The sequence below is a fragment of the Zonotrichia albicollis genome, chromosome 3, assembly GCF_047830755.1.
Source record: "Zonotrichia albicollis isolate bZonAlb1 chromosome 3, bZonAlb1.hap1, whole genome shotgun sequence".
NCBI lineage: Eukaryota > Metazoa > Chordata > Aves > Passeriformes > Passerellidae > Zonotrichia > Zonotrichia albicollis.
In genome coordinates, this window is record NC_133821.1 from 46,716,786 (window position 1) to 46,731,662 (window position 14,877).

General features: G+C 47.0%; 1 protein-coding gene across 2 annotated transcripts; it reads left to right on the forward strand.

Annotated features, from left to right (window-relative positions):
- The first annotated feature begins 6,857 nt into the window (after nucleotides 1-6,857).
- CYP1B1 (cytochrome P450 family 1 subfamily B member 1) lies at nucleotides 6,858-14,167 on the forward strand. 2 transcript variants are annotated; one of them, XM_074537306.1, is made up of 4 exons: nucleotides 6,858-6,992; nucleotides 7,761-7,914; nucleotides 8,665-9,681; nucleotides 11,296-14,167. In XM_074537306.1, the coding sequence occupies exons 2-4, from the start codon at nucleotides 7,895-7,897 to the stop codon at nucleotides 11,906-11,908; spliced, it is 1,650 nt and encodes a 549-aa protein (XP_074393407.1). In that variant the 5' UTR covers nucleotides 6,858-6,992; nucleotides 7,761-7,894; the 3' UTR covers nucleotides 11,909-14,167. The 2 variants fall into 2 exon arrangements, with proteins under 2 accessions (XP_074393407.1, XP_074393408.1); XM_074537307.1 differs by lacking the exon at nucleotides 7,761-7,914 and having other exon boundaries at nucleotides 6,867-6,992.
- The last annotated feature ends 710 nt before the right edge of the window (nucleotides 14,168-14,877 follow it).

Genomic DNA, 14,877 nt, shown 5'->3' on the forward strand with positions numbered 1-14,877 from the left:
TGTCTTTTCCCTGCAGCTGGTAAAGACGCTACTGCCTCCACTGCTGCTACTTCTTCCCCATGGTGCTGCACAGCGTTTTAAGCTTCCTCCTTGGCTGCAGAGTGAGTGTTTCTGTGGGAGACAACAGCAGCCAGGATGGACTTAGGCTCTCCTCACTGGAAGAATTTTCTCCTCATGGTCTCAGCTACTGCTACTGTCACACCTCCAGTGCATTGCTGCTTCTGCAGCTGCTCCAACTCTTATTCCCTGACAGAGCCAGACTCTTCCTGCAGGGTGACCCCACATCTGCCCAGCCACCCCAGGGCAGGCACAGGCTCCCACAGTGTTCCCCCTTCTAGAGGAAGCCATCAAACGATTGTGCAGCCACCCTGAGCCTGGGTGTGCGTTGCTTGGGAAAGGGAAGAATTTATGGCATTTTTTTCCTGTCTTTCTCCTTTGGTGTGCCATGAGATTAACAGACATTAGCAAATGCCTCTTCCCGGAGTACTGTGACAAGATAAAACCTGCCCTGACTGGCACCTGCAGTCTGTTTCCCTCATGGTCTTTGATCTGCCATTGCTGAAGGTTAGAAGGCCTGAATGGCTCAGAAACAGACACTTCCTCAAATGCTAGGAGCATGTAAGTGTCAAGACTGCTATTTTTTTAAAATATTTTATTATTATTATTATCATTATCATTATTACTTGTCTTACAGAAGAAGTCAACCATCTTGATCAAGATTGTAGCCCTTACATAGAATACTTTAAAATTCTCCTAAACTCAATTTTCCATCACTGACCACAGATACCACAAAGGGAGTTTCCCTTATTCCATTGGTTTGAATATACATTCTCCAAATCTTTGTTCAAATTAAAAAATGTGCAAACAAATAACTCCCATTTCCCTTACCCTGGGGAAGAGCATAAATAATTCTATAGGCTAGGGTATTACCTGCATACATCCCAGTCCCAAGTATTCGAGTAATTTCATTTACCACTGAAATGCAGTTATTGCTGGAGGCAAATGCACCAAACCCTTTCACAATAGAGCAGAGGAAGCCAAGAATGCCCTGCTACAGAGGGATGTGCAAACATTTCCTCAGCTGAATTTAATCAGCCAAATCACAGAAGGTCCTGGTTCAGATTCGTGCATTTTCCCCTGACAGGACACTTGAATGAAGCCAGAGTAGCATAACCACTGTTCCTGATGGATGAGCTATCACTCTGCAGCTTTTTCACAAACACTATTCAGCACTTTATTGACCTACAGTAGTGGAAGGGAGAAGGGGGGGAGCGTGTTTCCTGACTCATTTGAGCAGGGCTAAGAGGTGACATTTACAAGCAACTCCTTGACTGACATGAGATTTATTAGGTCCATAACATGAACCTCCTTTGGGAAATCCCAGCTCAAGGCCTGTCTCTTCATGATTAAAAGCTAGGGAAAGTCCTCACGATGAAGAAATTATGTGTTCCTCTGTGGTTCAGCTGCCATCCCAACAATCAATTTGTGCCCAGTGCCATCTCCTCCCTCAGAGCACCTGAAAACCTGAAAGCAGCAGTACTAAGGATAACAATCTTTTAAAATGCTGAAAACTTCCCATTATAAAAGTTCAGTCTTCCAGACAAGAAATTACTCCAGGTGCTATGGAATCCATGCCTAATAGTACAAGAAATTTCAACATATCCATGTGAATGTGCAGGTAAGCAAAGCAGGCTTTCCAAAAGTTATGATAGAAGCCCAAAGAAGAATTCTGAAATTTAACTTGGATTGCTCTAGAGGGGACCAGATTCAAATTGTGTTGTCTATTTTATTATTCTGACCACTTGTTCTGCTGTCAAGCACCAAAAATGGAACACACCAAACACAAACTGAAGAACCCAAATTACCAATATTTGTGTCATGGGAAATGATGATATTTGTGTTGTAGGAAATTATCGGTTGGGAAGTGGTGAGGTGAACATTTATAGGCTGGCATAATCAATAGTTAGGATACTTGGGGGACAATATAGGAAAACCCATATTCCCATCAAAGAACTGAAAGTTTCTTCATTCACCTGCAAGTGCTTCACTGTTTTACCCCTCTGTGCTGAAGAGTCAATCTCCTGCAAGTGCCTACTTGCACACAGTTCCCTTAGCTGTAAACTCTGGGTTTTCATTTACTTATAATTTTACCTTACTTTAATAATCTGGTCTGAAATTTTCTATCCCCCCAAAATGCATATTTTATATGGTAATCTTTAGAAAATTTCTGTCCAAAACCAATTGAATGTATTAATGAAACGAGGAAAGTAAGTGTTCATATTAAAACATGAAGTGGCATTTTCTTTGAAAAATTTTGTTTAATGCTCTAATGCAGGGACTTGAAATTTGTCTGGATAATGTCTTTTCTCCCAGATTTGTGCCTTGTGCTCATCCCTTGATAGTTCATTCAAATTTGGACAAATGTCCAAACTCTGAAAAACTGTGTTTCGCACATCCATAGTAAAGACTTTGTAAAACTTCACAGGCAAATCTTCAAAACCTTCAATCCTACAGAATATGCTTCTTCCTGTGAGGGAATTAGACTGGTAGCCCAGGACTGTTTTGAACAACCATCTGCCAATACTCTGAGCATACATGCGCACTGGTGCTTTCTAAAATGAAAAATACTGAAATCTTGGAGTTATTACAAAATTTGCACTACAAAATCTGCAATACAAAATTTGTATCACTACTACTAATACAACACCCAACAAAGTCTGGAAGACAGAGGAGAAATATATCATTGCTTGTTAACATAACTGCTTGTATAACTGCTTGTTCTAAGCAATGCCATAATTTTAAAGTTTTGAAGTGACCTAGCACATCATAAAGGTTTTAAGATTAAGATACTTTAATGAGAAGATGGACATTGCAACACAGCTCTTGGTTCTGCAAACCTCAAAACCAGTGTGAGGATGCAGAGCTGCCAGATGTCCCCGGGAGCACCCCTGCTGCTGAAGCAGGAGAGTGCGCAGGCACACCAGTTTGCCCACACATCACATTTGAGGAGAGATGCAATAATGCCCACCTTGAGCAGTATCTAATCTTTCCTAAATGTCTTTTACTCCATCTATTTCAGACTGCTTCTTTCAGAGAGCTTTAAAAGAATTTGTATAGTGTCAGTAAAAAGACACAGAAAATACCACAGATGAGGGCCCAACAGTGTGTAAATTAGATTTTGCTCTTTTACCTTGTAGCAGAAGGCAGCTTAAAAAGGCTTCTCAAAGATATCCACAAAGGTATCATCTCTGTGTTTTCCTCTCAAGAAAGACTAAGCTGTATGGTTTCATCTAATACTGTTAAGAAAAGGTAGTAAACTTTGGAAAGAAATACTGTAGGAATCAGGCAAAATTAGAAGTCTCAGAATCAAGTTTTATGCTTGAATTAAGTATAACATCATGTCCTCATTTCTGTAATCATACCTGTGCATTGCCTGTGTGGAAGCAGACCACAATGTATGCCTTTAATTTCTAAGTAACATGAAAAATGCAAACAGATGGAGAGGCTACAATGCAGCCTACCACTGACTGAGCCCCAGCAAATACTGGGAGGTTCTTTGCCTTCCCACAGCAGCTGTGGGAATTTGGCTCAGAATTAGAAGCCAAATTTAGAGTTTTCAATAGCAAGGCAGAATTGAAAATGCAAGCTGGGAAGTCAGTGGGAATGCAGGGAAGAGTGAAAGTCCAAAGAAAGTTGCAAGTTAATGAAGGTTAAGAATGTGATATGCAACCACAAATACATATGCTTTAAAAAGCACACCACAAATGCTTTATTTTAGGCCACAGTGAATGGCCTAAATAAATAATCCTGAATTATGGAGCTGCAGCTGGCTCCTATGTATGCCTGGCACTCTGGGTAGCACTGAGGATGTGGCTCCTTCTATTTTGCTTACATCTCGTGCTTGGCATGACCGGAAATCTGACAAACTGAGCCAAACCAAGAGCCTGCATCAGAAATGATCTCTCTGCCATCCACACTTGTGGTGCTGCTGTCTCAGGTTGGCTTGAACACTGAGCCCTCAGAGCAGTGTAGACAGGCACAGATGGTGACCACAGAGCAGCAGCCACAAGGCTGTGGCTGGACTGAGCACAGACCTTCTGCTCCAGATCTGAAACGACTTGAATCATAATGGTAACCCTCCATCATGTGGGATCACCACATAAAGGTAGCCTGAGTGAGGAGTTGCAAACACAGAGGTGTACAGGTTCTGATTGTAGTCTGGCTGTTGTGGGATGATTTTCCTGACTCACAGCAGTATTGAGACTAGAGTTGAACACTAGAGGTGTGTAAGTACATTTCTACAATTTAAAGCAGCCTGAAACAACAGGATATTGCACTTGGTTATGTTTCCAAGTGATTTGTGTTTTACAGTTATGCTACTTGTTTATTCATCTTATATTGCACATACTTATATAGTATTGTGCAACACTGAGAATCAGACAATCAGAAACAACATTGCCAAGGATTGTTTAACAAAAAATGGCTTGGATCACACCACAAATGGTAAACAATTTGTACAAGCTCTATGCTGAAGCAATCCCAGGATAAAGCATTGCTCAACTAACCCACCTTGGGATTTTGTAAAATTTAGAGAGAGGAAGAAAAGACCCGTAGTCCCAGGCATGAGAAAGAGAGAAATCTGGTGTGGGAGGGTTCTCCATGGAAAGATGCAAAAGGAAGAGGTAAGAAAAGAAAACAGAGCAGGGTCAAGCCCATGAGAAATTCCAGCTGATGCTCATGAGGATTTATGAGCAGCATACCAGTATTCAAAAGCAAAGACAAGGGCTGCCATGGTTAGAAGTAAAACTAAGAATTGAGCCTTCAACACCTGATTTAGGTAAGTAATTCTTAACACTTGTAAAAATCTCTTAGGGGTTAAGGAGTTTTCTTGGAAGAGGGAGGACTGTGGCAGACATAAAAATTCTCTCTCAAAGGGCATATGAAGACTCTCTAGGTTGTGCAATTCCTCCTCCTTTTTCAAATTTTTACCTCTACGACAAGGATGCTCGTCCACACATTTAAGCAACTTTATTCACAGTCATGGAGGTACTGATACCCCCCATAAATTCTGCATCTGGCATTCCTATCAAATCAATCAAGATTTTTTAGAGATTAGGCCTGAATTCCTCTCCCTTAATCCCAAACCAACTCACCTTCAACTTCTTCTCTTTCCCATATATTATATCAAGTAGTATTTTCTAGACCTCAAAAATAATTCATTTTACATGGCATATATTTTCAGTGATTCAGTCATCAGTGCCTAACAAAACTAACAACTCAGGAATCTGGGACTGGTTTCAGTAGGACCTGCATCTCAATGAAGTCCCTAGAACTGGGAAAAAAGAACATACATTCTCTAAGAGCAATTCTGAACTCCTATGCTTCTACAAACAAAAGAGGTGAGAAGAACAAATATAGATGTTGGCAGGAGGGCAATTTGTAGAATATAACAGAGAACAAGGGACTAATCAAGGTCACACAGAATCAGAACCTAAAAAATTGGGTGAATGTTCAGTGTATACAGTCAAAAGAATTCTTAGGCTGTAATACATGCAATAGGGAGCCAAAGCTGTAAATAGTACAAGGGGACCAGGTGGTACTATCACCACAGAAGAAAATATCTAAAATAGGCTTTCTTTCTTTCCTAATGGTGACAGAACTCCTGAAGACCAAACAGAAGTGAAATAACAAATAATTAATGTTTCCTTAGAGCATAAAAAAAAGTGCTAGGATTTATAACTCCTAGGCTCCTGCCTTAAATTTTGAGTTTGCAAGTCATGATAATGGACATATATTCTTTTCTCTGTACTTCCTGCAAGCAGCCAGCAGCAATCCAATTGCAATACAACTAATTTGGTTGCTGAACCAAAGAAAGTGCTTAGGAACTTACTAATGAGAGCTGGAATGCCTGGAGTTTAGGCAACTTTTCACCACAGTCACCAAGAAAAGGAAAAATTTAGCTGCCTGCAATAAAAAATGCCCAGTATTTTAATATAAAGCTCAGGTAACTGATCCAAGCTAGTCCTTACCAACCAGATCCAGTGCCTGGAACAGTTCTGTTCAGTGGCAAAAGATCAGTGCCACCCAGATCTTTTTCAGGAACTTTGCCAGAAGATGTCCATGTCTCTTCTTTGACATGAGACAGATGAAGGAGGGAGCAGTGAGAACTTTTCCAGAGCTAAGTGGTTATAGCATGTAAAATTTGGGTTCAATCTTCTGATAGTGATGGAGATATCAGAATCCCCTAAGCTTAGTCTCATAGGGATGGAGCTATCTTTGCTTTTTTTTTGAGGCTTGGGTATGTGTGCAGGACCCTTCAAGTTCACCCTAGAAGTGGGGCTGGGAAAGGGAAGCTCACTTTTCCCAGCACTGCTCAGAAAAAGTGGTTTTGACACCTCTGTTACTTGGCAATGACAGGAAGAAGCTCCAAGCCAACAGATGATCCGAGGCTGATGCTAGTCTGAGCAAGAAGGAGCATCACCATCTGGAAGAGCTTGGGACAGTGACAACAGGCAGGATTACACTTTTTACCAAAGACAGAAGCAGTAGCAGCCTGGCCAGGACCGGGCTCACACCCTAAGCTGGGCTGACTCCCAGCATCCAATTTTGTCTAATCCCTAAATGCTACCAAAACATCCTATTTTCTTCTCATGACGTGACTGTAAAGAATGTGAAATAAATGCTGTATTTTCATATTTTTCTTGTTACTGCAAAAATGACAAGAACAAAGCAAAGTCGTTGTTTCCTCCGTATCCGGGGGTTTTGCCGTCCCGGGGTGCCGGAAAGCCCGGGGGGGCTTGGAGCGCCGTGCCCACACGCCTCTCGCCAGCTCTCCCAGTGCGGGCGGAGGCGCCAGATTTAAGAGTAAAAAGGCGCCGTAAGCAGGAGAGAAGCGAGCGCAGGGTGGAGGCGAGACCGGAGGGCACAGGAGCCGGCCGGGGTGCGAGCTGCCCGGGGCTTCCCAGCCTCATTCTCCCCGGCGCTGGTGTCAGGTATTGCGAGGAGGGGTAGGGGCCCGGGAAGGAGATGGCTGGAGGCTTTCCAGCCCCGGCTCACGCAATGCTAACTCCGCACGCAACTGGGAGGCGACAGGCGGAGGAGGGGAAGCTCTTCGGCTTCCTCAGCCCCTAAGATGCAGGCGAGACTTCGCCTCCCGACAGCGAGAGCTGCGAGCCCGCCCGCCACCCCTCTCCCCTCCCGGCACCTCCTCCGCTAAAACTTTTGGCCCCGGCCATAAAAGCGTCCGCGGCTCAGCCGCTCCGCTTAGCGAGGGCCCAAGGGCAGCTGGCAAATAACCGCGACCCCTGAAGCCAGAGGACGGGCCAGGCAGCGGCGATTTGCCAGCGGGGCCGTCCGCGTCCCGCCCGCAGCGCGCCGCGCACCGCGGATGCCGGCGGGTTTAAAGGCGGGAGTGGCGATGCCAGGCGCCCAGAGGTGGCGGCTCCGGTTCCGGCTGAGCCTGGGAGCAGCGGGCCGTCCTCTCCGCGCCCTCTGAGCCGCTCGCCTTCGCTCCCTGCGGCGGGCTGGGCTGGCCCCGTCCCGTCCCGTCCCCGCAGCCCAGCAGGCCGGTGGGAGGGAGAGAGAGAGGGAGGGAGGGGGCGCAGCAGCCCGCTCACTCCCGGTCCGAGGAGCTGATCGGGGCAGGTGGCTGCCTTGGGGCGAGCTCCGAAGGGTTAAAGAGCTGGGAAGGTGATAACTGCGCCGGGATCGGGCGCAATTGGCATTTGCCTGCACATGACCTGCCAAGCTCCGGGTGACAGGTACCGGGGGTCCTAATGAGTTTCCCAAAGGCTTGGATCTGAACGCCGCCGTCGCCGCTCTCCTCGGAGCCGCGGCTGTCCATTAGAGCTGCCGCCGGCTGCACAGCTCCTCTCCATCCTCCTCAAGGTCTCGGATGGAAGCAGCGTGCAACAGGTCAGTTCTGCTACAGGAGCCCGCCGCTTATTTCACCCCTTCATCCTCTCGCTGCTTCTGCAAGGCTGGAGCGGGTGGTCCCCGGGATGGGAAGCGGGACCAGTCAGCGCTGCCACGCAGAGCCCTCAGGCATCCCCCGCATCCCGTCCCCGTGACCCGTGCCGCGGCGGGCCCGAAGGTGCGGGGAGGAGGGAAGGGCTCGGGACGGAGAGGGCTCCGCGGCCGCGTGCGGGGGTTTCTCCGGAGCAGCGGGAAATGCCGACAGTGGGGCGGGTAACCCGCTTCTCGCAGGGGCTTTTTCGCCGGGGGAGCGATGTGCAGCGCCGAAATTAACTTTTCTCCGACGCACGGCAATTGCCTGCATCTGCGGAGGCTCGACAGGCGAGAGCATCCTCCTGCTTTCCTCTGTGCCTCTCTCAGCTGCGACCTGTTGGATCTCTAGCTGAGGACTTTCCCTGTCGGCGGTGAGAGAGCAGCGGCCTCACCGCCAAATACGACTTCGATCTCTTATTAGGAGCTTGCCACTTGATTTTCGATTATCCTTTGGTTTTCGCACAGGATTCAGGGGGGCTTTAGGCACACAAAGCGAGCATATCAAGGACTTGCGCGGACTCCGAGCGCTGGGAGGTGCCGGGGCTCCCCTCCGCCACACCAGCGGGCCCCGTCCGGGCTTCCCCTTGCCCGCGGGACCTGAAGGTCCCCCCCACCCCGCGGGGACGCTGCCCGCTGAATTCTCTCTTTCCCTTGCAGCATGGCCCTCGAGAGGCTCGGGGAAGCGCTGCGCGGCATCCCCCCGTTGCAAAGCTCCCTCCTGCTCCTGCTCTGCCTGCTCGCCGCCATCCACCTGGGCAAGCTCCTCCTGCAGCATCAGCAGCGCCGGCGGCAGGGCCAGCGCCGGGCGCCGCCGGGCCCTTTCCCCTGGCCCCTGATCGGCAACGCGGCGCAGCTGGGCAGCGCCCCGCACCTCTCCTTCGCCCGGCTGGCCAGCACCTACGGCGCCGTGTTCCAGCTGCGCCTGGGGCGCTGGCCCGTGGTGGTGCTGAACGGCGAGCGCGCCATCCGCCAGGCCCTCGTCCGCCAGGGGGCCGCCTTCGCGGGCCGCCCGCCCTTCCCGTCCTTTCAGCTGGTGTCGGGCGGGCTCAGCCTGGCCTTCGGCGGATACTCGGAGCTCTGGAAGCTGCACCGGCGGGCGGCGCACGCCACGGTGCGCGCCTTCTCCACGGGCAGCCCCGCCACCCGCCGCCTGCTGGAGCGGCACCTGGTGGGCGAGGCGCGGGCGCTGGTGGCCCTGCTGGTGCGCGGCAGCGCCGGCGGCGCCTTCCTCGACCCCTCGCGCGTCCTGGTGGTGGCCGTGGCCAACGTGATGAGCGCCCTGTGCTTCGGCCGCCGCTACAGCCACGGCGACGGCGAGTTCCTGCGCATCGTGGGGCGCAACGAGCAGTTCGGGCGGGCGGTGGGCGCCGGCAGCCTGGTGGATGCGCTGCCCTGGCTCCAGCGCTTCCCCAGCCCCGTCCGCGCCGCCTACCGCGCCTTCCGCGACCTCAACCGCGACTTCTACGGCTTCGTCCGCGGCAAGTTCCTGCAGCACCAGCGCAGCCTGCGCCCCGGGGCCGCCCCCCGCGACATGATGGACGCCTTCATCCGCCTGCAGCGGGAGCAGCCGCGGCTACAGCTCGAGCACGTGCCCGCCACCGTCACCGACATCTTCGGCGCCAGCCAGGACACCCTCTCCACCGCCCTGCAGTGGCTTCTCATCTTCCTCATCAGGTATGTGCCCGCAGCACACCGGGGCGCCCCACCGGCCCGCGGTGGGGGGGACATGGGAGCCCGCCCGGGGTGCGAGCGCCCGCCAGCCCCGGGGGAGCCCCGTTTAAACGGCGCCGCACGGCAAAGGCGCTGCTGGGAGGGCTCCCGCGGCGGGAGCAGCCGGCCCGAGGCAGCGCATGGAGCTCCGGCGCCGGGCAGAGCCGGGGCGCGGCCCCGCAGGGACACGCCGTCGGGTCGCGGGTCTGCGAGACCGGGCAGCGCCAGCCCGAGCAGCGCCGGGTGCCGATTAACTAACACGGAAGCTCTGGGAAACCTGCCAGAAAGAGATAAGGAAGTATAAAAGAAAATAAATCCCACCCTACTCAGGCGGTCGGGTTATGGTGTATAAGGAGGGGCTGGCAGAAAGGCAGCCGAGTAAAACCTGAAAGTAACAGATTTTAGCAGGTCAAGATCAAGGAGATCATAGGAACAGGATAACAACTGCTTAAGCCCGGCAAAGAGTTCGTGCACCGCTTTACAAACCCGCTATTATGCTGAGCTGCCTTTGTGTGCCTTCCTTGCCCTTGCGTGACTGGGCAAGGCAGCCCCCTTGGGCAGCCGCCCTGGCACCGGCCTGTCCGCCGGGGAAACTGAGGGGAGGTGGTTTAAGGGAAGGTGCCGACTCTCTTGCCTATCCTGGCTTTTCCTTCCAGCGCCTGCTTAATTTGTAGGCATATGCAAACATTATCTACTCAGTCGCTTCTTGAAAAACAGCAAATATTTAACACTCCAGGAAAGGTTGTGGTGCCCCAGTGTTCACATAACTTTTGGGTTTCTCCCCATTTCTCATGTTTGCCCAGCATCTGACATGTGAGTCTGCTGCAGGAGGAAAAAGCAAGGATGCAGAAGCCAAACTTGAATACTTAAAGTAAATGAAGGGTCCTGGGCAGAATGTGTGCTTTTGGACAAGCAAAAGGTGTATTAACATTTGGATCTTGTTTGGTTACTGTGTAGCCTTCCAAACTGTCCAGACTTCAAGACAGTCAGCTTTAAATACATTATTGAGAAAACATAATTTGATATTAATTAGTAAATGTCTTCTCAAACTAAAAGTGGGAACCTCATAAAGCCATTCTGACAGTTTAACAATTGAGATTTTTTTTTTCTAGCTTAGAAACCTGCAGGCTTTCAAAGGTATGAAATATGTCTAGTGATAACAAACTCCATGCTAACTTTTAAAAGTCACAGAGTTGGAAAATTCTTGTTCCCATGGAAAATGCAATATTTAGAAGAGAGAAGTAATTCTAGTTTTAGAATTAAAATAATTTTCAAAGTTGGATCAGAATATTCAGTTTCAGCACACTTTAGGTTATTGTTATTTTTTATGTTGAGAATCAGTTACATGGGATATTAAGGTAAAAACTGAGCAAATTAAAATTACACCAGTGCACGGGAAGTTTGTTTTTTCTCTAAGTTTCCAAGTACACATTCCTGCAATACATTTAAACTCTGCTCAAACTGCATCATTTAGGATAGTGGTGAGATTCTGTAAAAAACGTTTGCAGCAAGCATCATTTGTAAGAAAAAATTTCTGAAAGTGTTATGTATGCACACACATCTTGCTTTAAATGACAGGTACCCAAAAGTGCAGGCTAAAATGCAAGAAGAGGTGGATAGGATTGTTGGAAGAGACCGTCTGCCGTGTGTTGAAGATCAGCCTCACCTGCCCTACATCATGGCTTTCCTGTACGAATCCATGCGTTTCAGCAGCTTTGTGCCTGTGACCATCCCACACGCCACCACAACCAACACCTTCATCATGGGCTACCTCATTCCCAAGGACACTGTCATCTTTGTCAATCAGTGGTCAGTGAATCACGACCCAGCAAAATGGTCCAACCCCGAGGACTTTGACCCAACAAGATTCCTGGATGAGAATGGGTTCATCAATAAAGATCTTACGAGCAGCGTGATGATTTTCTCACTGGGGAAGCGCCGGTGTATTGGAGAGGAGTTATCCAAGGTGCAGCTCTTTCTCTTTACCTCCATACTGGTGCATCAGTGCAATTTCACTGCTAACCCAAACGAGGACCCTAAAATGGACTTTACCTACGGACTGACCATTAAACCTAAGCCATTCACCTTGAATGTTACGCTCCGAGATACGATGGATTTGCTCGATCAGGCTGTCCAAAGACTGCAAGCAGAGAAAGCGGCCAGTGAAAGTCAGCTGTCAGCAAATGCCTAAGCAATAAACCTTGCATCTACAGATAATCCCCCTCTCTCTTTTTAGACTCACATAACTCATATCTTGTTCTGGTGATATTTTTGGTACATAGCCAATACTACACATTATAAAAGCAGGAAGAAAAGTTGCACAAGGTATAATTCAAGTCATCTTTTTAATTCTAGAAGGAGAGCCAGGGGAACAATATATTAAATGATAAAACATATGCAATTTGAAAGTAAGCCTTTTCTTTTCTAGCTTGTTCACAGAAGTGCTTTTTATCTACTGACTGGTTGGAGCATCTCCAGGAACTGTCTCCATAATCCTTTCCATGTCTCCATGCACTGTGTCTTAACTCTAAGCTTGCCTTCAGTGACTCCACATTCAGCAGTGAAATCTCTTAATAAAAAACAAACAAAAGCAGTTGCTCAGAACACTGCAGCCTGCTCCTGAATTTACTCTGCTGGAAACTGCCATAGGCTCATGGCAGCTCTGGTGTTCTGGCTGCTGGGATGTATGTTAATGCCTCAATGATATATGTTCACATGATTTTTGGTAAAATGGCAATGTGAAGTCTTGCCTTCAGCATTCCAGAATGTTTACATAAATGCCTAAAACAATAAAAGTCTTGCTTGTAAGCATGTTTGAAACTAAAATTCATGTCTTATATGAAAATTAGCAGAATGTCCTAATATAGTAACTTTCCATAAAGTTTTGAAAGATCAGAATTTCTGTCACTAGATGGCAAGGGTGATACAAATCATATGCTAATCTCTTCATTAGCATGTTTATGAACAAAGTAAGTATTTGAATTCAATTTCTAAAGGTACAGCTGAACTTTTTGTTTCTTTAGGAAGGAGTTAATATGGTTGTCCCTAAGAACATAGGTAAGTCTAGTAAAATCAAGGTAGGTAGAAATGAGATTGGGAGGGTTATATTAAAATGTTAATGCCACAAGCCTCAAGTAAAGCACAGAGCAAATAATACCTCTACTCACTCACTAGTCATTCTGTTAGGTTAACTTAAATAGTATATCTGAAAATCAGCTCTGTACTTTTAGTACAATTTGTTTGGAACAAAGTCTCAGAAGGAAAATTAACATTACATGTCCTAATTAAAGTACCCATTAACTGAACAATAAGTACTTTTACAATATTTGTGAGGCAAAGTTCATAAGGTTTTTTTTTTTAAATACCTCTTATTTTAAAATAAAACACACATGAAACTTTATGACGTTGAACCTCCAGCTAATGTTTGTTTCACAAAGCTGCATATTTCTCTAGAAAGCAAAGTCTTACATAAAGTAGGGAAAAGATTGGAAAAATGTTGGGCACTTCTTTGGAGCTGCAGAACACCTTCAATTCCATATGAAATCCATCAGACATGACAGTTCCTCACATGACTTGCTGTGCTCAGCCGAGTACCAGCTAAGGTATTAGCAGAGCCAGCAAAACAAGGTTACAGTGCTGCACAGTGAAGGAGCTCTGCTGAGACCCAAGCAAGCAAGGATTTGCACTGGCACTTCTGATTGCTGGCAGCAGGGACAGAGCCCCTACAGGCACTGGGAAGAGCTGCCTTAACAACAAAATCCCAACCTAAAGTACAAGTTTGCTACTGATTTAAAAAGCCTGAACCAAGCCTGCAAGCACTGCTCTATAACCCCACACAGTAATAATGTACCTACTTACATTCTCTGGCTTCATATGGCATCTGCCATCTGTTTTAGGGTTAAAAAAAGCTTTCTGCTACTTACACGTGGAGTAACCTCAGGTGTTTTTCTGAATTATGTACAAGTTTGTGATATCCCAGAACTTAGCCTGTATCTGTGAAAAGCTTTATAAGATACCCAGCATTTTCATATGGAGATCTACATTAGATCAAATGCTAGTAAGACAATTTTTTCTTGTACCTTTGTAAGTGCTATTATTAAAAGAAATAAAGTATGTAACCTACAGCTGAATAGCTATTCTAATGCAAGGATCATCAATTCATATTTTAATAAAAAAAGTCTTTTGCAATTTTTTATCCTTCCAAAAGCTTTAACTGTGCATTGGCTACTAGTGCAAAATCCATCCACACTGCTCATGTCAGTAGGGGGTTACACACTATATAGCTGTTGGTCACATAAAGCCAAACTCTGTGAAGTTACTCAAATTTAGTAGCATTTATTTAGAATGTATGCAGTCATTTAGCAACCTAAATTCTATGCTAATTTTGAGATGTATCATTGTGTTACCAAAATATTAAATAAAATTATTCTTACACCACCATTGCTTAGTTTATATACAGCTTTCTAACATCAAGATAAAGAAAATTATTATTTCTGATTTGGAAAGTATTATTATTTTAGATATTTGTTCATATACTTTGCACCTTCTTCCCATTCCTGGATTTTAAGGTTTTTCCTCCATGCTGCCCTTACAGCTTCTCAGGTCTGCCTTTCACTTTGCCATCTGTGTTCAACTCCCTAGTGCTCCTTGCTAAGAACATTCCCTGTTGTTTGCCTCAGCATTGATCTGAACTCTCCCATGTCTTTTGCTTTTTTCTGATACCTGTTAATCTCTCCTCAGCCTGCACAATCTCCTCTACTATGTCCTTCCCTCTGGCATTTCATTTTACTCCCACCTTCCCTATTTTCAAGCCCACAGCCTGGTTTTCCTTTCTCTTTTTCCCTCCTATAGATGTCTCCCTGCTGGCATCTATATATTCCTGACACTGGGCACCAATTTGTGCTCTTTTGGCCTGGGTACATAGTCAGGAGTGCCAGCAATGGAACTCTCAGGGCCTTGCAGAGCAACCTCTCACAAAATGCAGGCAATCCCATGGTGAAGGGTGGCTGTTACTGCAAAAGTAAAGCATTTCTTCATGATGAAGCATCTCCCCCACCCCTTGGGCTTTTCTGCAGTATGCTACACAAGCCTGCTTACTTCAGAGCTGTCTTAGAAATGACCACATTTTCCTTAACCCCAAGGGAATGGAACAAGATCTGG